Source organism: Micropterus salmoides, unplaced genomic scaffold, assembly GCF_014851395.1.
Source record: "Micropterus salmoides isolate LMB-PRFRI ecotype aquatic unplaced genomic scaffold, ASM1485139v1 Ms_hic_scaffold_10, whole genome shotgun sequence".
NCBI lineage: Eukaryota > Metazoa > Chordata > Actinopteri > Centrarchiformes > Centrarchidae > Micropterus > Micropterus salmoides.
This window is the reverse complement of record NW_024040041.1, coordinates 9,212,443-9,236,606: the sequence shown is the minus strand read 5'-3', so window position 1 is coordinate 9,236,606 and position 24,164 is coordinate 9,212,443. Positions and strand designations below refer to the sequence as shown.

Genomic DNA, 24,164 nt, shown 5'->3' with positions numbered 1-24,164 from the left:
TTTACGTTTGACCGATTGAACATTTAATTCTTTCATAAGCAATGCCATGCAGCTGGAGCGACACACTGCAAAATCAAAGCCGTGAATTTGTCTTAAGAGGTTCAAACATCCTGTGTTGCCCTGAAGGCGGGTCACAGGTCATCAATTTGATTGTTCAACAGGCTACATTCCCAGTGTTTCCAGTTATTTGAACTTGTCTGTTGATGATTGACTCTAGGGGGAGCCAGTCTCTTATCAGTTTCACACACCGGTTTGGTTCCTCCACATTTGTTGGAAGGCACCTCTCTCTCCCTCCTCCTCATCTCTCTCTCTCTCTCTCATACTCTTTCAATGAATACTAATGCAGCGAGTGGGCCCACCTCCCTTCCTCCCATCTTTTCACAGGGATGGGCGGGAGAGGGGAGACAGAGCAATTCCAGCTCAGTATCCTTCCTCATGAGGCAGGCAGTGTTTGACTAGCAGCAGTCCCAATGCCTATTTTTCCTCCCACTGGGCAGTACTGGTGATACTGTGCATTGCCGCTGCAACAATGTCTAACCTGTGTGAGTGGCACGAGATATTAGACCAGAGTTGAGAGAGAGAGGAAAGGACATCCGTGCCTGCTTTTTGTCATCTGGATGGGAAGTCTTTTTTGGAAGGAGAGACAGAAGAAAGCAGAAGGCAGCCGGGGAAGGGGAACAACTGGCAATAGCCAATCCCCCCTTCCACATATAGACTGGAGACAACGGAGGCCACTGGAGTATTTGCTTTTATCTTTCGTTTTTTGTTCTTTTTTTTCCTCATCGCGCTGCTGGGAGGTGCTTTACCTTTTCATTTGCTTGCTCTCTCGGTCCTCTGTCTTCTTATCTATTTCGCCATTTACCTGGTCAACAATTTCTTCTATTTATGAGCCAGACAAGGAGGGAGAGAGAGGCAGAGAGACAGAGAAAAAGAGAAAGAGAAAGAGGAGGGGGATTTTTTTTGCCCCCTTTATTCTCTTTTTTCCCCCTTCATTCATTCTCCCTTCCCTCTCCATTGCTATCACTTCCAGCCCTTTCTATCCCTGTGCAGCCCACGCTCCCTCCTCCCTTCACCGGCTCCCTCCTCCTCCTCCCCTCCACTCCACTCACTGTCCACCTTAACTTTGGCTACTTTTTTGACTCCACCAGTGTTTTAATTTCCTTACTTTAAAAAACAACCCTGATAGAGACATTTTAATTGGCTTGCTTGTATTTTCTATTTATGCTTTTTTTCACTTTTGTACCTTTTCCTATTTCCTATTTCCCCCTTCTCTTTTTTCCTCCTACCATCCTATGCATCTTTTTTGGGCGATTCTTTATTCTAACCATAGGTAGGTCTATTTAGTGTTTAGTGTCTGTCTCAAAGTCTTTGTTCCTTTTCTGTGTATGCAAGGTGTTTTTTGTGGGGTGCACATATATTAAGCACACCTGGACATGCACACGCACACGCTCACACACACACGCACACACACTGGCTTACAATCTGGTATAACCATGGCACCCCTCCCATCCGGCTCTCAGCTGATTCTTGCCTCATGCCATGTCATCCTCACGTCACTCTCCCCTTGTATACTATAATCTGTGTTTTCTGACTTTGATTTTTTTTTGTTCTCCTCAACCAAGACCACAGTGATTCATCAAGCAAGCACCTTCTCCAGTCGTCATCATGGAACCACATTTTGACCGACCTCTGTTGTCATTTCTATGTTATTGCACAAAAGTCTGTTCTTCCATTAAAGCGTCTGAAATGCCCCTTTACCACACACCCTGCTCTCCTCACATGTCCTTTTGTTTGCTGTCATGCACACTGAGAGATGTCCAAACTCCACATTCGTTCCATAGAGGGAGTGTACATTATTATGACACCGAGGTGCGTTTTAAGTTTCCTCACTTCATGCTTATCAGGTGAAGGTCGACAGTGCACTTTTGTTTCAAAGCGTATTTCTAAGCCAGCACTTGTCCGTTCTGTTAGGGTGTCATCTGTGTTTATACACTCCTCCGCCTCCTTCTTTTTCTCTGCCCCCCCCCGACTCGCCTATCTTTCTGAACTGACTCTCATTCTCGCAGACAGACACACAAAAACACCCAAAGAGAATGGACTAGAAAAAAACTGGCTTTATCATCCAGAGGATTTCTCCCCCTTTTTTTCCTCCACCATAATTTTTCACTTTTTTCACTCTCTTTGCTTGAAGCTTTATTCTCTTTAGTCACCTCTTTCAGCATCTGTTTTTTTCCATCACTTCCACCCTCTCACCCCCTCTGAATTGGTCCACTTATTGATTTATATGTTGTTCCATTTTGTTTTTTCTCTTTTGCCATCTAAATAATTTCATGTCCTACCATTCTCACGTCATTGACTTGCTTGCATCAGAGAGGAGTTGCTATTTATTTTGCATTTTGGTGACGTAATTTTGCAGTTCGACTTTCGTTTATTGAAATACAAGATGCAGATTATTCTTGATTAATCTTTTGCATTTTTAGAAAAATAGAAGATAGGGTGGCTCGAAAGAATTAAGCTGACTGCAAAGTAAATGAATTATTTGCTGTGTGTGTGTGTGTGGTGTGTATGCCTGTGTGTGGTGAGCAATAGAAACACAGCAATAGACAGATGCATAGCAAAGTGAAGCTAACCACACAACTCATTTCCTTGTCCATCTCCTTTTTTTATATTTCCACTTTTTTCCTGAAGGAGATTTAATGCCTCTCCTCTTCATTACATGAAGATAATGGGAAGTGGGACTTTTGAGCATCTGTCACCCTGATAAAGGCACTCTGGATATAGCTGTTTTCCTGTGGAATTACCCTTTAAATCCTGGATTTGATTCCAAATGAACAAAATAACAATTAGTAAAAACTGTCCTATATTCGGGACTCTCTTTTTTGCCATTTTTTTGTAATGGACTGAGGCTGATTTCTTAATCTTAATGGGATTTCACTAACGCGGATTAAAGACTCAAGCAACATCTTTGTCTATTAGTTGACGTAATAGCCATGATTCTTACAATTTCTCCAGCCTACAAAATCGATTAAATGTAATATTTCTCAGTGTTAAGGGTTAAATAGGTGAGTACGGTGCTTTGAATCCACACATGCTATTGCTGTTGCATGTTTTGGATGATGATTAATTGATGTAGATATTCATCTTTATTTTTTGCCAATAACCCACATTTTCTGCATGTGTATGTGTGTGTGTGCATACGTGTCAATGATGTGTGTGTGTGTGTGTGTGTGCTATGTGAGGGTGAGGTAGAATTTAAGTGGATATTGGCAGATTATCAGAGATGAGTAATTTCCCTTACATTTCACCGCCATTTATCCTTTTGTATTTTTTACACATGAGTCTTTGATTCTCTTTTTTCCCATGAGGCTTTAATTGTATTAATATGAACTAGGATCACATGCGTATTCTCATATTTAACATCTGATCAAGTAAAAATTTACTTTTAATATGAATAATTTAAACACATGAATATATAAATATATCTCATGTTGAAATTAATCTCCATATTAGCCACTCTCCACCTGATGGAGTGGCCACTTCTGCCCATCAAATCATCGATTCAGTGCTGCTCCACACTCTTATTTAAAGCACAGGAGTGTGTGCGTGTGCTAGGGAAAAAAGAAAAATTGGTAGATCGATAAAGTAATCTACATGAAGAGACAGACTACATTGCCCTTTTCTCAATGCAATTATTTTTACCTGCTGTTATTTAAAAAAAAACACAAATTACTTCACAGTAGGAGAATGACATTATATCTCCTCTCTCCTAGTCGAGTGTGTTGGAATGAAATCTTCATTCTATGTCTGCAGCAAAATGCACATTCACACCCACTCTCTCTCACACTCACACACACACACACACACACACACACATGCACACACACATGCAGACACTTTGTCCATCTATCCATCACAGGTGTAGCGGCGATTGACCCCTCTTCTCTGATTAACTTTCCCTATCATTTGCCTGACAGTAGTTGGGATTTATGCAGTGTGTGTGTGTGTGTGTGTGTGTGTGTGTGTGTGTGTATGTGAGTGTGCGTGTGGTCAAGGTTACAGCTACGTACCTGTGAAACCCACCTGGGACCTGCTCTCATAACCCAGGACCATTACCCTTTCTGCTTGGCGCTCTTGGCACACATGCGACCCCTGTAGCCTATCTACAGATGGGCACTTAAGCTCAGACAGTCTGTCAAAGCTGTCAAAGCTGCCACGCTGCAAAATGGACGTCTCTGACACGTGGCTCACTGCTGTCTTTTTTACTGTAATCATCACCAAAACTGTACATGTCAGTTTTTACGAACAGGTGAAACATGCTTCTCGCTGTAATATTATTGTTTTGACAGTGCGGCAGAGGAAGGCAGAAGCAAAATGGACGGGGATGTGAACATTATATCCCACTTACAGCTTGAAAACTGTAGTTGATACAGCTGATTTGAGAAGTGTTTTGCAGAGGATGCTGATAACGTTTTAAGCGATCCTTTAGAGCGTAGCTTAGTGGTAGAGTGAGCAATCGCTGTCCAAATTAACAGTTTGGACGATGGATACAGCTGAGCGTTACTTCCATGCGAATATAAATGTGATTTGTTGGCGGGACACAATTGCATTCAGGATCATGAAAGACAAGTATATCTTTTTCAGCCTTTTCCAAATGAATTTACAGAGCCACCTTTGAAAGCGGCATCACATTTTCTGCATTGCTTAATTTATGTTCAAGCCAAAGGTGACATTGTAGTTAATGTTTTACACGGTTTGTTCCTTAGTGTAATTCTAAGAATTAAAGCGCACCCTCATTCTAAATGAATAATGTTTGTGTAACTATTGCCACCAAATTTTATTGAACAATAAATCAGTTGTGTTAGGTGACCGGGGCACTAACACATATTTCAAGGCTCCTGTCAATTTTTAGTGTCTGAAAACTCCTTGATGCCAGAAGCTTACGGGGAAAAAAGAAGTCTGCCAAAAAAATGGAGCTTAAGAGATTTCATAGGCATCGTGTTTGCAGTCGTCATTGATAAACAAGCCAGGAGAGGAGACAGCAGGGGCTAAGGAGATTCATAATCCTATCCCCTCTTCCTACTGATTCTCTCTCTGCCTCTCTTTCTCCCCATGTGCTACCTAATGAGACGACAATACAACTCCTGTGTCTGGCTCTGAGCATTGCATCTGCCTTAATGAAACCAGCAATAACACCCTATTAAATATTTTATCTTCAAATAACATTCGCTCTGTGCTGTCTAGGGATTTTTGCCTTCTAACGCAATGCTGCAAGTTTCAGCGTGCATCATCAGAAGTCAAACCTTAAACATGTAAAGATGATTTCAGCTCATGTAATCCAAAGTGTGGTGCAAGTTAAAGCTCAACACCTCAGATTCACATGTGTGCTATGCTGCGTGGCAAACTCGTCCATCATCTCTGTAAATGAGCGAATCTGTCTTGCTGAGCTCCATCTAAAGGCCCTAACTTTCTGCAGTGTGTGTGCCTGAATCCTGTTCAACCATTAGAGAGTGAGCAGGGAGCCTATGTGGGACGACTTAAAAAATACATCTTGATTTTTATTGGCAGCATATTCACTTCAAGCGAGCGGAATATGGGTCATGATTTGATATAAAAAGGCTATTCAATAATTCATCTGAGCTGATTAAGAGGACTTGTATGGACACAGACACTGTCCATGAGGAGTGATGGGAGTACACAGGGTGTGTAGAAAAGCAACATTGAGGCCCCTTTGTGGGATTATTATAAGCTAAGAAACAAGCTAAAGCAGCCTGGGTGTTTCAAGTGAGCAGCGTAGGCCCTCTTTGATGTTTTAATCTACTGTACGTTCACCCCTCTGTTTCACGTGTCGACTGTGAAGAGGCGCATGTACATGTGACGAGTGTGTTTGTCTGTGATTATATGTTGCTGTGAGTGTGTACATGTTGGGTGTGTTTATGTGAAGCCCATCAATCTATTAAATATGAAAAGTGCAATCTGTTACCCCGCAGAGACTGGTTTATTATTCATCAACATATTTCAATTAATCATTAATTTACCTAAAGTATGGCCCTCACTCTCCCCTTCAATTTAGACACTCATGTGGGGTGTGTGTGTTCATGATATACGAGCTATGTATAATCTGGATTAATAGAAGCTATTTATTATTCTCCTGATCTTGTACATACTGTAGTTGGGGGGGGGGGCTTGAGGATGAAGGCAGAGACAATTTAGTACTACAGTACATTTGGAGGAAATATATTATTTAGCACACTGGGTTGGACTCTCCTCAAATCAGACTGTTTTATCCCCTGCAAAACTGCACCAACACACAAATACACACACCCAGACATGGTTTACTAAAGGGAGTTGTAACATGCATTTAAACAAATTAAGGAGAGAGATGCATTGTTTTTATAGAACAGAAATGGCCTTCACAGTGGATTTGGATTGTAAACAATAATAGAGACAGAACGCTGTATTCAGAAAACCATTTTAAGCACAGAGCTGTGCATTTTATATTCCCCTCATTTAATCTTAATTTATTAATTCTAATGGGACCAGGTCAGAGGTCATGCACCATGCCAAAGCTCAGTATGGTTTTATTAGAGTCTAACTGACCTGCTTCTAACCCTCTGTCCTCCCTGTTCCCTCTGCAATAACAGACTGGCGGACGTCAGAAAAACAAGCGACGACCAAGGGAAGAACAGAAGTGAAGCCGTTCCTGTGGAGTACAATTACCTCAAAATTGCTGATTTACCCTCTTGACCTGTCGAGGATTTTACCTAAAACTGCTGTGAGTTCCCGGTGACAACGCCTTGTTCGCAATCAACACTGAAAGGATTACGATGATGGAAAAGAGATATGAGATAAATGCTCAGCAGCGTCAACCTCATTTTTAATCTCACCTCTTCATTCACGAACATCTGTATTTGCTTCAACAAACCCCACACACCTAATGAGGTGTCCTGGTAGAGAGGTGTAATTCAATTAATCACGACGACTAAAACACATTTATTGTATAAAGTGCAGCTGGTGAGAGCAAATGAACCTGCTGGTGGAGTGACAGCCCAAAAGTGAAAACTTCCCTTGACCATTCCAGTCTCCTTTTCTAAGTTAATTAAACTCATCTTTCTATTAATTGGCTAATGGTGTTGACAGGTGGTTTAATTTCAGGTGATTAGTTCTGTGTCCTCACAGAAAAAAGAAATGCCCCTGAAATTTTATTCAGAGTTTCAAATGTATGTATTCATGTATGTGGACAGTAGAAAAAGGGTTGCAGGGAGCATTTTACTGGTTTCGTTGTGTTGAGAGCCTTTTCATAAATTCAACTGATACTATTATCTGAATTGCATTGTTGATTGCGTCGGACAGACCTGAGATTAAACTGTATTTTAAAATAGAGTAGCTGCTAACAATCAATGATCACATTGTCTTTTCTCTTGTGTTTATCGTAGTTCAGCGTCCCTCAGTCTGAGGCTATGAGAGGGAGAGAGGAGTCCCAGGCCGCACCATCATGCTACTTCTGAGACGCTGGGATGAGACTTTGGCTGGCGAAACACAAGGTAAGACAATGTTGATGCATTGGGCCTCTCTATAACTCTAGTTGTTCTTAGTTTTGTCGAGTTGTCCTTGAAGGAAAAGCTGAAACACCTGTGTGTGTGTGTGTGTGTGTGTGTGTGTGTGTGTGTGCGCGCGTCTGCAGCTTCCCTAAGTGTGCGCCTTTCCTAAAGCTCAGTGATGGATGGTCTAAAACTTCCGGAGGTGTTTTTTTGCTTTGTATCTCACGCCAGGTTTGCTCGCGGGTCAGGATAATGGTTCAAGGTGATGCCTACAGACGAATGGTTTAATCCTGGGTTTTTAGCACAGTGTGCACTTTGATCAGCAGCATGCGTCAGCGTGTGGATGTTCAACCTGACCCAGCCCTTATCGACTATTGGCTTCATTTGCATGGCTCTACGGGCATTGATCAGGCAATTAAAGGATTTGTTGAATAAGATTTGTGTGGCAGAAGTGTGTGACCATTTGGACGTGTTTGTGTATGCTGCTCATCAGCTGTGGTCATGCCCTATTGTTGTTTGGGGGTGTGTGTGTATGACATAGGGAGAGAGACAGTATGTTTTGTGTGACAAGATAAAAGAAGACACAATTCTTTCTCTGTACCAGAACCAAATTACACAGAGCAAAATGTATTGGCCACAAGGGCCCAATGAGAGGTCATTATCAAATCAGCACATTCCATCTTTTTCTCATACATTCATCTCCTCTGTGCTAAGCTTTTTGAAAAAAAAGCTCTTAAGTTGTTCAGTCTTTTTCTTTCTACCACCTTTCTTCCTCTCTCCTTCCCTTTGCCTCTCCTTTTTCCTCCTCTGCCTCCCTCATTCCCTTTTTCGCCTCTTCCCATGCACTATTAATCAGCCATGACGTTTAAGAGACTGAGCCTCGGTGCAGAGGAGCAAGAGTGAGAAACGAAATTTCTTCTTCTTTTTTTTTGGGTGATGGGAGGCAGTGGTTGTTATGTGTGAGCACACTACAAATGCTGCCCTTCCACAGTTACACCTCTTACTTTAAGCCACTGCCTTAGCCAGCAGCAGAGCGACAGTAATGAAGCGCTACGGCCTTCTGCCGTTAGCTGAAAGTCACACAGCTACCTCAGCTAATGCTGACGCTGCAGATTGTGTACTATTGCTTTACGTCATAGAAATTACCATATAGATGAATTAACAGTGACAGTGAATCTCATTAATGTCTCCACCTCACCTTCTTTGAAATTTTTTTTTGGCATTCATACTTATTGGTTTATTAGGCCTATTTTTCAAGTCCAGCAAGCTTTCTGCTGTTACATAAAGTGGTTAGAAAATGCAATGGCTGGAATAATGGTTAAAATGAGGACATATTAGAATAATAATGTCTTTTTAAAAAGCTTTATCTCCAACCCTTGTGTACCTAACCTAAATGGGATTTTGGCCCCTCATTATATCCTCACTCCTCAGTGCCATTAATTAAGTCCAGCATGGCCTTTCACTCATTTTTCAGTCAAATCCATTTAACAACAGGCTCTTATTTAGATTGTGGGAGCTCATGTCACCATTCACATCCAAATGCAACAAAAAGCTGGTAGAACTAACTATATTGAGGCCACAATCTTTGATGTGTGAAATGTAGTATGAAATATTTAAGGATCATCTTTCTCCTGCCTGCTGATGTACGGAATGTAATTAACGGCAGTTTTCTGTATTGAAGTGTAACTGAGATAAATGAGCACCTCTTGTCTGTCTTCCTCCTATAGTGTTTTTTCTGGTGCTGCATTCTTCTGCTGAATAGGCCAGTATGTCTATGTGCTTATTTTGAGAGAACATTCACTATTGACACCATTCTTCTCTCTTTTATGCCCATTTGTTTTATGGAAAGGGAGTGGAAAGAGGAAGTTTTTTTTTCCTTTTCTTTTTTTTTAACTCGGACTGTGTCTTCCTAAATTAGAGCAAATTCAGGAGCCGGGGAGTTAGGAGGCTTTTGATGAAGAAAAGGACAGGAGAAAAGAAACAAGGAGAGTAAGGAAAGAGAGTGTTTTGGTAGTTGTTTCTGGGGACGTGGAGTAAAGGATAGAAAGAGTGCAGCTGTGTGTTTGTTTCTCAGGAAGACAATGACTTCTGATGTGCCTGTGCTGCATGTCTATTGTATTTTGTCACCATATGCAAAATTAGACTGCAGTGTGTGGGCTTATCTCATTAATTCAGTAACTCAGTCTTATTCAAAGAAACATTTAAACTTTTCAGCCACGGCAAACTCACCTGGGCACGTTTCTCTTTGCAGTGAATTCCAATCTTATTGCTTAACTATAGGCTTCACTGATTGTTCAGTTATCTTGTAATTGAGTAAACCTGTACGCGTGCAGCAGGGTCTCTGGTGGTTATTTATCTCAGAGTAATGCTATCATTTAATATTAATTGAATTGAAGATCACGTGTTTTAGCTTGACCTGATAACACAGCAAAGATGTGTGTGGTGGCATCGATTGGGTTGCAAAACAGCAGATCAATACAAGCTTCACTCATCCTTGTCTCCAGCAGCGGAGCAGTAACATAAGTCACCTGGAAAACGGCCTGCAGATCCAATCATTAGCTGAGCATTGCACTTCTAACATTTGCTTTGGTGGCATCTGTTATTTTCTGGCACGTCCTCAGTTGCTGCTGTGAGGAGGCTTCAGGTGACGTCACTGTTTGTGCTCCAGTTGTTGGACAGATCTAATGCCGAAATGATTAATCAGTTAGTTGATTTGCAGGAATCGATTCATTAAATATCAACATGTACTGGTTCCAGCTTCTCAAATGGGAGGCATTGCTGCTTTTTCTCCCTTTTATTATTGTAAATTACATTTAGACTGTTTGTTGAACAAAACAACCAATCTGAAGATCTGAAGATGTCACCTTGCCTTGTGGCTTGAAAAATTCTGATGATACAAATTGTCCACCTTTAACAGGTGGGATAATCTCGCCATGGAGTTGATGAGTTAGCTGTGGGCTACAACAACCCATGTATTTTTAGCCTGTATTTGTTTATATTTAGGCAAATTGGCAGCATGAAACATTTGCAGATCTTGCTATTAGCAGTTCGTGTTTGCACTGTACCCATAGATGTACAGACAACTATCCCTGGATTATTATGACAATAAAGTAAACTTAACAATGTGATGATTCTAATCCAAGTGCTGGAGTTATAAGAAGCGTCCTTTTTCTATTGTTCTGTATCATGTCTGCATTCAGATATGACTTATATATGTGTGTGTGTGTGTTTTATTTGTATATTTATATATGTGTGCATGAATTTCACTGTTTTTTAATATGTTACTATAGGTGAGTCAGGTCACTACGGGGTGGTGATGGCGCAATGGATAAGACACATACCTTTGGTGACCCATCCACCATTGTGTCCCTGAGCAAGACACTTAACCCCTAGTTGCTCCAGAGGCGTGCGACATCTGACCTAATTAGCAATTGTAAGTCGCTTTGGATAAAAGCGTCAGCTAAAATGAATAAATGTAAATGTGTAGGTATGTGAGCAGTTGTCTGGAAGAGCAGCTCTGACTTGTTGTTTTTCGGCTTCACCTAGAGGTTGTGTTGTTGAAGCGGGTGAATGATTTGTTTCGGGTTGGTGTATGCCACAGGTCAGCATCTTTCCGCAGCCACGCTTGACAGAAAACACTTGTGCTCGTGCCGAGAGGACTAACAATGCGGTGTCAGAGGGTTTTTCTGTATGGTTGGGAGAGAGGATGATTGCAGCCGGATGATAAACCAAACATATTGTTTGTTCGTATATTGTGTAGCCATACAGTTGGAAGGGCAATGAAATCCATACAATACTGGGGCTAACAACAAAACAGAAAAACTTGTAATATTGTGTTATTCTGTATTGGCACAGATTGAATGTAGGTTTTCATACAACTCTGTACAAGTTACAGCAACTTGGTGCTGTCATCATTAATTTAAAGGCAAGTCCTCAGATCCAGCTTTAATTTGGAATAATAACACCTGTGTCATAATACATGATTAATGATATACTTGCAGAATTTGATTAATGTCTTGTTGTGCCGAAGCAGCAACTAAGTAATGCTGTTTAAACTTCTTTTTCTTCATCTCCGCTCCACCAAGCTACATTTTTCTTTCCCATTATGAAAGCTGTGCTGGACAATAAATCAGTCCATACCAGAAAAGGGATTACTTTCCCAGATACAGCCTTCTACCAGGAGTGAGCTATGCCCCCTGCTATGAGATTGCATGCCGGTGCATCATCAGCTGAGCCACACACACACAAAAAATCTCTAAAAGCCTGTTTGTGATGTTGCAAAGATGAAATGGTCAAGCATGGGCAGTGACCCTCGACCATCCCTGAGTGTGCATTCTACTGCGAGTAGAACTGGAGATGACTCGGACACGAGCCAGTGTCTCCCGGCACTGCTGCTATTGAAATGTCATAGCTAATGCTCAGCTTGCTTCAATTGCCTCAGCAAAGCAAAGCAAAGCAAACACCACAGCTGGCTCTACCCTGCATGCCACCTTGCAGGCTCTCAGCCTCAGCCTCAGCGTGTCCCAGCCTTTTGCTGTGGCTCTGTTTGCCAGTGGATGATATAAAGTTATTGATTGGGTTGTGTTAAGGAAAAATGCCCCCAGGGCTTTAGCAGAAGAACTCCCAATAGGGAGCTAATGCCTCTCTGAGGGACCTCATCCACGTACTGTCAAAGTCTGTGATATGTGGCAACCAGACTGCAGAGAGAGCAAGAGAGAGAAAGGGAGAAAGAGGAGGACAGAGAAGGGAAAATGGAGACGGTTGTATGTGCCAATCTGTCTCATATGCTGTAATATTTCCAACTAGGCAGACAGACAAAAGGAAGAGAGAGGAGATTGTGATAGGAGCTATTGTTAGGGACACAAACATAATAGGTTTGTCAAAGTCTGACTGATTAAACTCAATGCACCTGAATGCGATGCAGTTCTCATGCAATCGTTTAACCTCTTCTGTGTATTCAGTCGATTGTTCCTGTTTGCATCTCACATTGATTTCTGAAAGCCAGAACCAGAGTTTCAGAAGCATTAAGAAACGCTGTAAGTGCTCCGACTGTTCAACTGTGAAAACTCCCGACAAACATTTCTTTGCAGATTTTGTACTTATGGCCTAATTGTGGATCCATTTCTACACACTGTCACTTGTGTCACTAATGAAAATGCTGGAAACAAAAACCTATAGATTAGTGAGTGTGGCACTGCGTCAGGTTTTTTTTCCCATAATATCTCACTTATCACTAGTGGGATTTTGATAAAACCTGGGGCAAAGATACAGCTCAATCACCCAGAGTATATTTGAAATGGCTTGTCACATTACCAGATCTACAAAAATAAAAACAAAAGTAGTGACATATGACATATTTGTTCCAGAGGTGGAAATGGGACAGTATAATTATGGGTGGCAACTTCCCTATTGTTGCCTTGTTTGGTCAATTTCCAGATATCTTCCAATAATCATTTCAGGCTTGTTTAATGGAAAATGAAAGGACACTTTTTTGGGACACAGTAATAATGTCACTTCTGGTCTCCTGTCAGAATAATGAATGTAGCTGACTTGTGTTACTGTTTTCTGCCAGACAGCTAGCCAAAAACATCTTTGTTAACCTTTAGGTGCTAAATCCTTTGGACTCTTTTTTTCTGCAGCGCTGTCAGAAGTGTGTGTGCGTACACAAATAGAATAACAAGGGGATCGGTGCAGTATTGGAGGGTGATGGGGCAATAAGGGAGAGATGAGAGAGCAATGACACGGGTGTGAGAGAGGGGTGATGGTTGGCATACAAGAAAACTTTTGGAGGGTTGAGTTCAGGGTGTAAGTGTGTGTGTGTGTGTGTGTGTGTGTTGGTGATGGGGTGGTGTGTAAATAACACTAGAGGAGGACTGGGTGTTCAATTATGTTTCGGCCCTAGAATGTGGCACCTCGAAAGATAAGACAATTAGAACATGCTCACACAGCCAGACCCTGACGGCACCCTCATTAAGGATGTGTGTGTGTGTGTGTGTGTGTGAGAAAGAGAGCGAGAGAGAGAGAGAGAGAGAGAGACTCACTAGGCTTGACAGTGTCTTAAAACCAAGTTGATTGGATGAAACAAAGAGGTGCTTAAAGGCTTTTTAAAATTCAATCCATACAAAAAAACATATACATTTTATTTTCTCGTCGGACCGGAGAGATAACAAACATAGCACACGCGAGAGAGACCTGGGAAAGGTTGAAAATACATGATTTGCACGTCGGCCCGCTGGGTCACCGAGATGCTCGATTAAACAAATAGTTAACAGTGTAATAAGAGTCAGTGGTGTGTAGAGTGGCAATCGGCCTTAAAAATGTTGGGGCTCATAGGTCTGTAGGATGTCTACAGTCCATATTAATTCTCAGAACTGAGCACTCAACGGAAGATTCAAGCTGCTGTGGCTTGTAAGGCTCTCATGCTTTGTAAATGTGACTATAAATCCTTCTAAGGCTTCTAAGTCTTAGCTGTACAGCCAGTATTATGTGGTACAGTTTTGATCATAATGTTGATAGCGGAATTATGGAGGTGTGGTGATGATTGACAGGTCCCATTATATGACGATGTATGGAGGAATATATATTGGCAAGTGCTTGAAGCAACAAATGTATATGGCTTCAGTAGACCAAAAAACATGTTGTGGTAGTCAACCTTAACATTCCTACTGTATATAACCATATAAATTTAACAAGTGGAAGAATCCTCCTTCTTGCACAAATTCATTCACTTGTGAATTCAAAACACATGAGCCTTTTTGTGAATTTCAACATGTGAGATTGCAGTGAGTTGCCTCTTTGCATGTAAAATAAATTCATGTGTGATAGACATTGCCGCATATTTACAGCAGCTGTAAAGTCTCATTGTTGAACCCATGTTCAAATATGGAGAAGAAAATAGCACTTGTCCCATGTTATGTGACGAGCTCTGTTTTGACACCAGGATAATAGTATATTTCATTTTAAGTCCACTGGAATAATATTATCTGTCATGACAAAATTGCCCTCTGACATAATCTGTGACTGCTGCCCAAGTGTCTGATATCTATTATGAAGTAGGGAAACCCTCAGGGCGACATAAGATACTGTCCTCGGTTGCACAGCGCAGCGTTAGTTGTCATCTACGTACTGTGTTCTCCAGGTCAGTGTGTGTGGATGCACACATACTGTAATGGAAAATGTACCAGGGGAAAAGGGAAAGGCAGTATGTGCATGTGTGGAGAGACTTTAAGGTAACACTTTAATCATAAATGAGCTTCCATATGTGTGTGTGTGTGTGTGTGTTTTCAGGTGCACTCGATGTGGTGTAAGTATGGCCAGCTGAGAAGATGTTTTGATTCTTATAATCTTAAAGTCTGCTGATGACTAAAGGAGCCACTTTTAAAATGCTAATTAAATTAAAGAAAATTATTAAATCTAATTATATATCGACATGATTGGCACATACTTTTCTAGGCCTGTTTTGCTATGTCTCTCTCTACGTGTGTATGTTTTGTGAAGGGTCGGTTATGGCGATATGGATACTCTTTCATGGTTAATGCTGAGAGACACTGTCTGCATGTTCAGTACTTAACACTAAGGCCTTGTGTGCCTTATACGTAAATTGATTATTTGATGGTATGTGTATGCATCATTCAAATTGATGTGAATGTGCGTATGTGTGTGCGAAAGTACGAAGTGGGTCAGTGCGCATGTCAACGTATGTACGTGCGTGTGCTTCTGTGTAGTTGTGTGTGGGTTCAGGCGTGCATGCACTTTCACTGTGGTGATTGAGAGTAAGCCAGACCTTAAAAACTCAATCATCGAGAGTGAGAAAAATGGCAGAGCACAGAAGGAAGCAAAAACACTTGCATTGATACACATACAAACAAACGTGCAATGATGTGCAAACACAGAGCGAAGTCCTACGTGCACTGCAGTGAGCCATTGAAAATAAATGCAGGATGAGGAAAGTAGAGATGCACTGTGCTTTTCTGTTTTCACCTCAGTACAGAGCTCCTACTTTCCACTTGTCCCACTCTTGTAATCACTCTTTGCCTTTTTCTGTCCCTCCTGTTTCTTGTCCCTGTTCTCCCCTACTTTACTCTCCCAGCATCATCTTCATCATCTAATGCTGCCTGTCTCTCTCCTCTCTTTCCTGTCCTGCTCTCTCTGCATTTATCTCTCCTCTCTCTCACACAGTTTTTTAATTAAAATCTCTCTGTATCAAGGGATTCTGTTATGGTGGTGATTTAAATGGAGGGGCTGACATAAACTTAACATTACTGTCAGACCAAAGCAAATTCCATCAGCCATAGTTAAATTTGCAGCGCTGGCCATTTGCCAAAAGGTTTTTTATTCTAGAGCCAATATCTATACCACCGCCTATCTGTCTTCTGTTTTTTCACTGATTCCCTCGTGCTATCTTTTTTATTCTTAGTGTATCCGGTCAGATGCAAGTATCATGAGGTGTAACTGCACACATACATGCAGACTAGAGCCGGACTGACACTGGATTTTTGAGGGTGATGCTGATATTGATATTAGCGGTGGGAATCTCTTAGCACCTCATGATTCGATTTGATTACGATTCAGAGGGCTGCGATGCAATTATAAAATTATTATTGATGCATCTTGATGCATAATTTTTTTTCTAGGAACTCTGGATAATTACTAAGCATTTAATTTGAGCATTAAAATCCAAAATAAACATCTAAGTAATGACATACAGCTGAGCTAATTAAAATTACTTCGTGACTAATTTAGCTAATGTTACATAACAGCCAAAAAACGTGCTATACAGATGTTAGCTAGTGCTAACTGCCTTCATTTGTCCAGCGGTTGGGGAAACAACAGATTTTTATTAACGGCCACACTGTGACCTACACTGCTCGTTTACTAACAGAGAGAAACTTACTGCTAATATTTTTCTCCGCTAACTTTCACCGTCATGTTCTGCCGTTACCTTGCTCTCATTCGTGCTTAAAAAAAAAAAAAAAGTTAAAATCATTTATGCGCATTGACTTTAATGATTGTGTGACATTTTTAAGTTGGGTGGTTATTCATTCCGCAGCGGTGGTGTGCGGAATACAGGAGGAACACTGGTCTCTCTCGTCTCTCTTTTATGTGCATGCCACAGTCTGGGCGCTGAACTTCCGTGTGTTCCGCCTTTTGCGTTCCATCAACATTTTATTAACAATTAACATTTGAATAATCGATTTTTAGAAATTTGTTAATCAAGTCAGAATCTTCTACGTCTGCATCACGATCGATTTTTTTTCTCCCACCCCCAATTGATATGTGAGAGCAAGGGTGTTGACCTCAATATACTCGCTTTTTAACAATGTGTAGTTGTAGAGAGGCGTCGGCGACGCAAAGGGCATTGTTCACATTCTAGCCTGCGGACTTTCCGTGTACCTGGAGGATTAAATGTGAATCCACTAGAGGGAAGACCAGGGCCGGCTCATCCCTCGCCGACACCGGATCATCTTCCTGACAACCTCCGAATTTGCACAATGTAAACAAACCAAACATAGCAATGAGATGATCTCGGTAATTGCGGACTCCAGGAGTTATAAATGAATAAATATAAATAAATCCCCTTTTTTAAGTCTGCTGCTCAACAACTTCTTCTTCTTTTACGTTTAATAGCGGTTGGCAAACCAACTGCATACCGCCACCACATGGGCTGGTGTGTGGAACAAAAGTTTTCTGCTGATCTGCCGGTCAGATCAACATACTGCCCCCATGTTCATGTGCTGAATTGCATCTTACGGACGCGTAGCGTTAATTTCTAGAGACGTGCACAACCTACGCTCCAGAGGAACGCAGGATACGCGTGGAAGCCATCCTGTGTACGCAAACGCGTAGTTAAAAGCAATATATTCAGGGCTTTAGCGGGAATAGTGAAAACTCCCCAAAAAGCCTGGAATTAAAAGTAATAATTTATCTGCAATTTTGAAATTTGAAGTTCTAAGCATTGTAAGTAAACTATTAGTATTGATTCAATAAGTAGTTTGTCACACTTGTATCTAAAACTATTTTAGAGCCTCTCAGCCCCCCCCCCCCCCCCCCCCCCCCCTTTGAAAGGTGCACATAGCTCAGTCCACTCCAGCCATAGGGTGGACAAAAATAGTTTGTGTCAAAACGCACTGACACCGATGCTGACTTTCCACCTTTGTCTTAAGCTCAGACTATAATAAGACCTAAAAAGCCTTAACAGAAATATTATGTTCTAAAACTTCATGGTGAAAACGTCACACAGTAAATACAATATGTTGAATAGAGAGTGCTGAATCGTGTTGAGATTCAGACTTTGTTACACGTGGTATAAACCCATTACCCTAAGATTCAGGTATTGTACAGGCGTGACAATGGATATTTTAGAGGGGGAAGGGGACCTACAGATGCTGCATATGTGAGGGGCCCAGTTTTTGTGCTATGCTGCTATTTGAGGTTTAAAAGATCTATAAAAGTATATCTGCAAAGATTAGTTTTAACACTATGTATGCAAACTATGTAAAGGGGACACTGTTTGTAATTACCTCAAACATATCTTTGGCATTATACACTGTAATTTTCAGCTGAGGCTGAAATCAACCCATAATATCGGCCATGTTATATCGGTAGCGTCTGTAGCGTAGACAGACCTGCACATATGCTTGTCACGCACACACACTCGCACTGAGTTATATGCCCACAGTGCCAACCACCTTGCCGTGAGAAACGAGACCCCCTTGCCCCTACCTCCCATGACAGTTTGTACCACATCTCTCCCCGCCCCTCCTCCTCTACGGTGGACTCACTCTCTCTGGTGTATAGGAGCCTGTGGTCGGGTCTTCATAAATCAAGATGTTACCACCGGCGCTATAAGGCTACTTTTTAATTAAAACTGTGAATCAGTCGGCCCTGATTATGAATTGTACTCTGCTGCCACTGAATAAAATATACAAGGCTCACATCTTCTCCCCCTCTGACTCTTCTTCTCTCTGTCTCTCTCTGTCTGCTTCTCCCTCCCTCTCTCTCTCTTGTAGCTCGCTGTTCAATTTTCACTAGAAATTGAGAATGTCCACGGCAGGTCTTGGCCATGAACAGCTACTGAAGGTTGACATATTGTGAAATAGTTGAGGAGCTTAGCGGTTGCATAAATTTAATAACTCACTATGGAGGGTCTGGCGCCACTGGGGTCAACACCATTATATTACGCAAAAGAGCCAGGGGGACAGAAAAACTAAAGCTGCCAGGCCAGGGGCCCTGTTTACCACACTACCACTCCTTTAATTATGTCACAACAAGTGAAATATGTTGTTGTTGGGTTGGATGATCCTATCAAAGCAGAGAAGAGAGAGCAGTCAGTATTATGGGGGTTACAAGAGAAGGCTTTTGTCCACTGGACATATTGGATGAGCAGTGAATGCATCTGAGATAAACAACGGAAATGGCTTCTGTTTTTATGCCGTTCATGAAGACACAGAGTGCAAGAGAAGCAGCACAGACAGGAGTGGGAGCAGCTCTGCTTTTCTGCTTTTCTCTGTCAAAGGGCAGCCACAGCTGCAGCGCTATACTGTTAAATTAAATAAATAAAACCCAAATCTATGAATATATTTATATGTGAAACAGTGATTCTTAAAAGCTTCTCTTAGGAGTACCACCAGGTTGAAGCTAAACAGCATGTCTCCTTCAAGGGACCCTATTACTAATTTATGACCTTTGCATGTCTTGCAAGTACAACAGACACCATCCTAAGGAGATACGGGGATGAGCCAAGCCTCAACGGAGCAGAAATTAGCCCAATGGAGTGCGGCATTGGAACTGGAACAGAGCGCGGGGCTGCCGCTGTTGTGCTGCCGCCTCAGATTTCCTTTACATTATATCAGCAGGCGAGAGCAGGGAGGAAGGACTAACTGGAATTCAATCTTACAGCTTTGCACAAACAAACTCATGAATGATAATAGGTTGCTAATTGAAGGTACTGGAGCGATTCCCTCTGCTGACTGTGGCGCTGCAAATGGAGTCCTCCGGGTAGTCATAGCGACAGGCGCAGAGAGGCTCTGGAGGTCTCCTGACCTGAGCTGGAGTCAGATCATCTTTTACCACACTCCCCATAGTCAGAGCCACCATTTGGATATATTTGCATGCATGAATATTCATGAGTAAACTGTTTGCAGTTGGTGCGTCACTGAACTGTTTGAAAAGTTAGCTAAAGTGTAGGGTTGTCTCTATATGTCTACGTTTCAGATGCAAATATTCTGATGATTTTATTTGCTTGTCCATGTGACACAGCTAATTTAGGTTTTTATAATATTTATGTTTTATTTATTTAATTTTATTTTCTTTGTCTGACAGTCAATTGGCACAGTTAGGCATTTATTGTGTCCATGATTAGATTGTGTGTACTAGATGTGACACTCTCTACCTATATGTCTCACCATTATTTTATCTGTATTGATGCTATATACTGATGTGTGCTAAACTGTATTTCACCTCTTACTAGCATCTTAAAGCGATAAAGTGAAGTGACGTGGCAGCTGGCTTGCACAGTGGGAACTATGGTGCATGTCCTAAAAGCAGTCTCTTACTGAGTTTCTTGCCTGAAGATGTGTCCTTGAGCAAGACATTGAATCTCTACCAGCTGCAAGGTTGTCTCCGTGTAGCTGACCACTTGCGTTGACCTTGTTGTGGACGCCAGCAAGAGAAAAAGAAAGCGTTTACTAGTAACAGATGCTTTAAAAAGCAGCTTTTATCCAGGGGATAGTATATTATCAGCTCAAAGAGAACATGCTATCCAGCACCTCCAAGGCATTTTTATCTGTAGTATGTCTGGAGTAGACATCCTGTCATACAGTTCTCAGATTAGAAAGCAGACTTAGCTTTGTGGAGACCAGTTTTATACTGGTGCCACCCACAACACTTAGGTGTTCACCTGTGGCAGTGTGTTTGTTCCTGCCTGCTTCTATTCCTGCTGGATGTCTGCTGGTGAACTGGCCAGTCTGACTAACTGTCTTTTTGTATATCTCAGTGGCTGCTGCCTGTCGAACGGGCAAACCTGCCCGTCTGTCCGTGTCTGTGTGTACTACTGCAGTGCTGCTTCTTCGGGTGCATGTCTCTCTCAGGCTGAGCGCTGGGTGGGATTAAATCTGGGGGACATCCGCTGGAGAAGCGCTCGTAGGTGTCATTATCCATGTTGGGAGTCTCATCATCCTCCCGCAGCGGAGAGGCGCTCGGCACTCCAGCCCGGCAAGGCTGCGAGAGAGACAGCCGTGACAGCCTGACGTCTGCAAGAAAATTGTGATGATCATGCTAAAAAACAACACCCGAAATAAAGGCTGTAGATACACGCAGCCTCTTTCTGCATGTGCATTATGGGTTCATATTAAAACCCACTAAAAAAGAGCAGTATCACAGCCTCAGATAGTAAAAATCATCCTCCGGCGGCTTCTAATCATAGCAGGTCCCGTGCAAGAATACCTGGAATTAATTGAAATGTGTAAAATTAGTAACAGAATTGATAACTGAAAATTAAAGTCATCAGTCAATATTCAGCCTAAGGGGAGTGGGAGGAGATAGCTTTCCCACCGTGTGTTTGCTGAGCTGGTATGAATTAGAGGGGTTTGTAAAAGATTACGGGTTGGTGATTTTACATAGAAATCACAGACTTTACTGAAATTTTTGTGGGGAATTAGGGCAAATAATTTAGCTGTGGCCAATTATTATAAAATCTACTGAAAGTGGATAGAGATGACACTTTTGTGTAAAAGTTGCTTAAAATTTATTTAGTTTTCCTGTATACACCCCTTTACCACCTTATCCTCTTCCTTTTGCAGTGTTAGTGATGTGTGCATTGTACTGGCAGACACAGTAGACGCAGTACAGTAGAGGATTAGACCATGTTTTTGCTTAAGCATATTTCAGGGCTTGGGTTTTGATGTATCCAAGCACACGCATGAAATGTTGATTTCCCCTTGAAGAGGCATATTGTGAGCATGCAGCCACACTGTATATCAATATCTTCTCTTAAGAAACCGATCCTGCACAACATCCACTCGAGATTATTTCCCTCCACAACGCCGTTGTGCTGATACCTTGCTATACAACCTTGTTGTTTCTCACTAATACACACACATAAACACACCCAGCCCCACAAAGAAAAAAAAGAAAAAACTAATCCAAAAAGGCAGAATCCTGGTGCCAAAAATAACCACTTGGAATGAGATGGATAGAGGAGGACAGATTATTGTGGCTCTAATCTGTGAAAAGCTGACAATAAAACACATTTAAAGTGATTACAGCGCCGTTATTGGCATGGGGGTCACTCAATGCACCGTACTCTTCATATCCCTAGCTTTACCTTTACAAAAGACAATGTAGTCTGATGCATAACTCCACACGTTTATAAACACTCCTGTAAAGGTCTTTCACAATGACGCATGGACTGAAGCACTAATGTTGATGCAAGGAAGATGAGGAGAGAAAACACAGGTAGATCAAGTGAGGCGGAAAGGAAGTAAGAGAACAGAAAGAAAAGTATGTATGGATGAGGAAAAGACTAGCGTGGAGAGAGGCATTTCGGAGCTGAAGCCACAAATCATGGAGAAGATTAAGCATCTCTTCTGCAAGGCGGAGAAGGTGTAAATAGAAATGTGTCCCTGGGAGAGATCCTACAGACCAAGTGCTTATCTCCCTGAGTGTTGTCAAAACACATTTGTCAATCTGAAGTGTTTAAAGTGTCTTTGTGTCTATAGGAGACTTGATTTGCAAAAATAAACAGCTGATGGTAGATAGCAACAAGCATGCATACTTACAAAGCCTATACACATATACACACCCACACATACATACACACACGACCTGAGACTAAACAAACCTGTTTTCACTCTGGTGCAACCCCTAGCTTGATGGAAGTGTGTTGACGAGCAAGTTGAACGTGCATTATCCCTGTGTCTGACTTCCTCAGCTGCAGGACCAGCACATCATCAAACAGCTGCAGGCAGTTTTACCCGTTCAACAGCTGCCACATCACAGGAAACCATGAGAAAATGCTTCACATTGTGAGTGTGTCTGCCCAGTAAATTAGCCAAGTGAGTCTGGGGGTCTGGCGACGCCTTACTCTGTCCCTTACACTGTAATGTGTCCTGTGGGAGTATACTTGGACGGGATGTGGACTAACTGGGCAGCTCTGTGACCTGGACACTGCCAGGAACAGCTGCCGGGAGCTTGGGCAGCAGGTCTGCATTGTGTTTATTCAATTGGGCACAATATTTAACGTCAAATGTGTTGTTTGCGAGCTGGGAAGCTGGCAGCAGTGTTGCCCCACAACTTCCAGAAGAGTTGCACCAGTGACTGTCCAGGACTACACCTCACATGTGCAGTAACCCAGGTTTGCCCATTTTGCTGCCCCTCCAATGTAAATTTAGAACAGTTGGATGAAACTCACAAAGCCAGAATTAGCGTAACAGTGAGCACGGAGTTCTTCAGTTCCTGAAATATAGCCTGAAAATGAAGGGTTCAGGCAACCGAGCAGAGTCTGGGTCAGAGCTGCCTTACAGCATGACTGAGATCTTTGAGAAAGCTGGGATGAACCACATAGTGGGTAGTTGTAAAAGGCCCTTGTTAAACTCCCTTCAAAGCAGTTCTTTGGTTTAGCATTTACATGATTTCCCTGCTTCTTGTGTAGAGTCATACAGAACTTTGGCTGGAGGCCAGATAGATTGTTATGATCCTCCCAATTTTATTAATTAATTAAGGACAGCCACTACATAGTGTCTTGTAACTGGGGAAAGTAGCATGATTTATCTAAGGGCTTTCCTTAAATTGCATCCAATACAAGATCCACAGGCTGTTAAGACCTCGGCTTTATGCCAGTCAGCATGGATCAAATTCAGCTTGTCATATTAAGTCCATTCCTAACCGATTTTTTTGTAAATTTCAGGAATCATTATGCATTTAATAATGGTTTTATAAATGCACCCACTGCCTGCCCCAGCCTTCTGTTCTGTAGGCATCTTCCTGCACACTGCTCTCTGTGATGGAACTACAGGTTCTTTGGTTCCCCAATAAAACTTCAACAGACTGAAAGATCCTTTATTACCTTTATTAATCTTTGCCTGTTATCACATAATTTTAATCAATTGCATCATTTAAATAAATACAGGTGCTCAATTAGAATTAAGTTGACCACAAAGTTGCAAAGACAATATTGTAATAGCAGGAGTACTAATTTCAGTTAATTGACTTAATCTCAGAACATGGCACAATATTGAACAGAAAACCATCAAAATCACGCACCATAACTTCATGTCAGAGTTTTCACCTCTGTGTTTATGTAATGTGCAGCTTTCTGTAGGATTTACCATTGTAACTGTAACTTCTTTATCCAATCTGCACATACATTTATACAGCTCCCCTGTCACCACCAACATTTGAGTCCCTTAAAGCTGATGAACATATGACTGTTACCATCAAATCTTGGCAATCATATGAACATTGTCATGGCATCATTTTAAGCAAATGCAAATCCCTGCATACTGCTCTTTTCATAAGTACACCCTATGAAATTTGAAGTAACAGCATTCAGATTGATTTAAAAATTGCTATATGTAGTATGTGCATAAATAAATAGAGGAAACAAATTAAAAACAATTTAAAATCAAT

The 24,164-nt window shown here is 41.7% G+C and overlaps 1 protein-coding gene across 1 annotated transcript in view; it reads left to right on the top strand.

Moving 5' to 3' along the window:
• The window catches only part of LOC119884188 (glutamate receptor ionotropic, NMDA 2B), a 125,010-nt gene that overhangs the window by 1,434 nt on the left and 99,412 nt on the right, over positions 1-24,164 (top strand). Inside the window, 2 exon segments of the mRNA XM_038694654.1 lie at positions 6,642-6,772; positions 7,434-7,541. Of these exon segments, the coding sequence (XP_038550582.1) occupies positions 7,515-7,541 (27 nt within the window). The 5' untranslated portion in view covers positions 6,642-6,772; positions 7,434-7,514.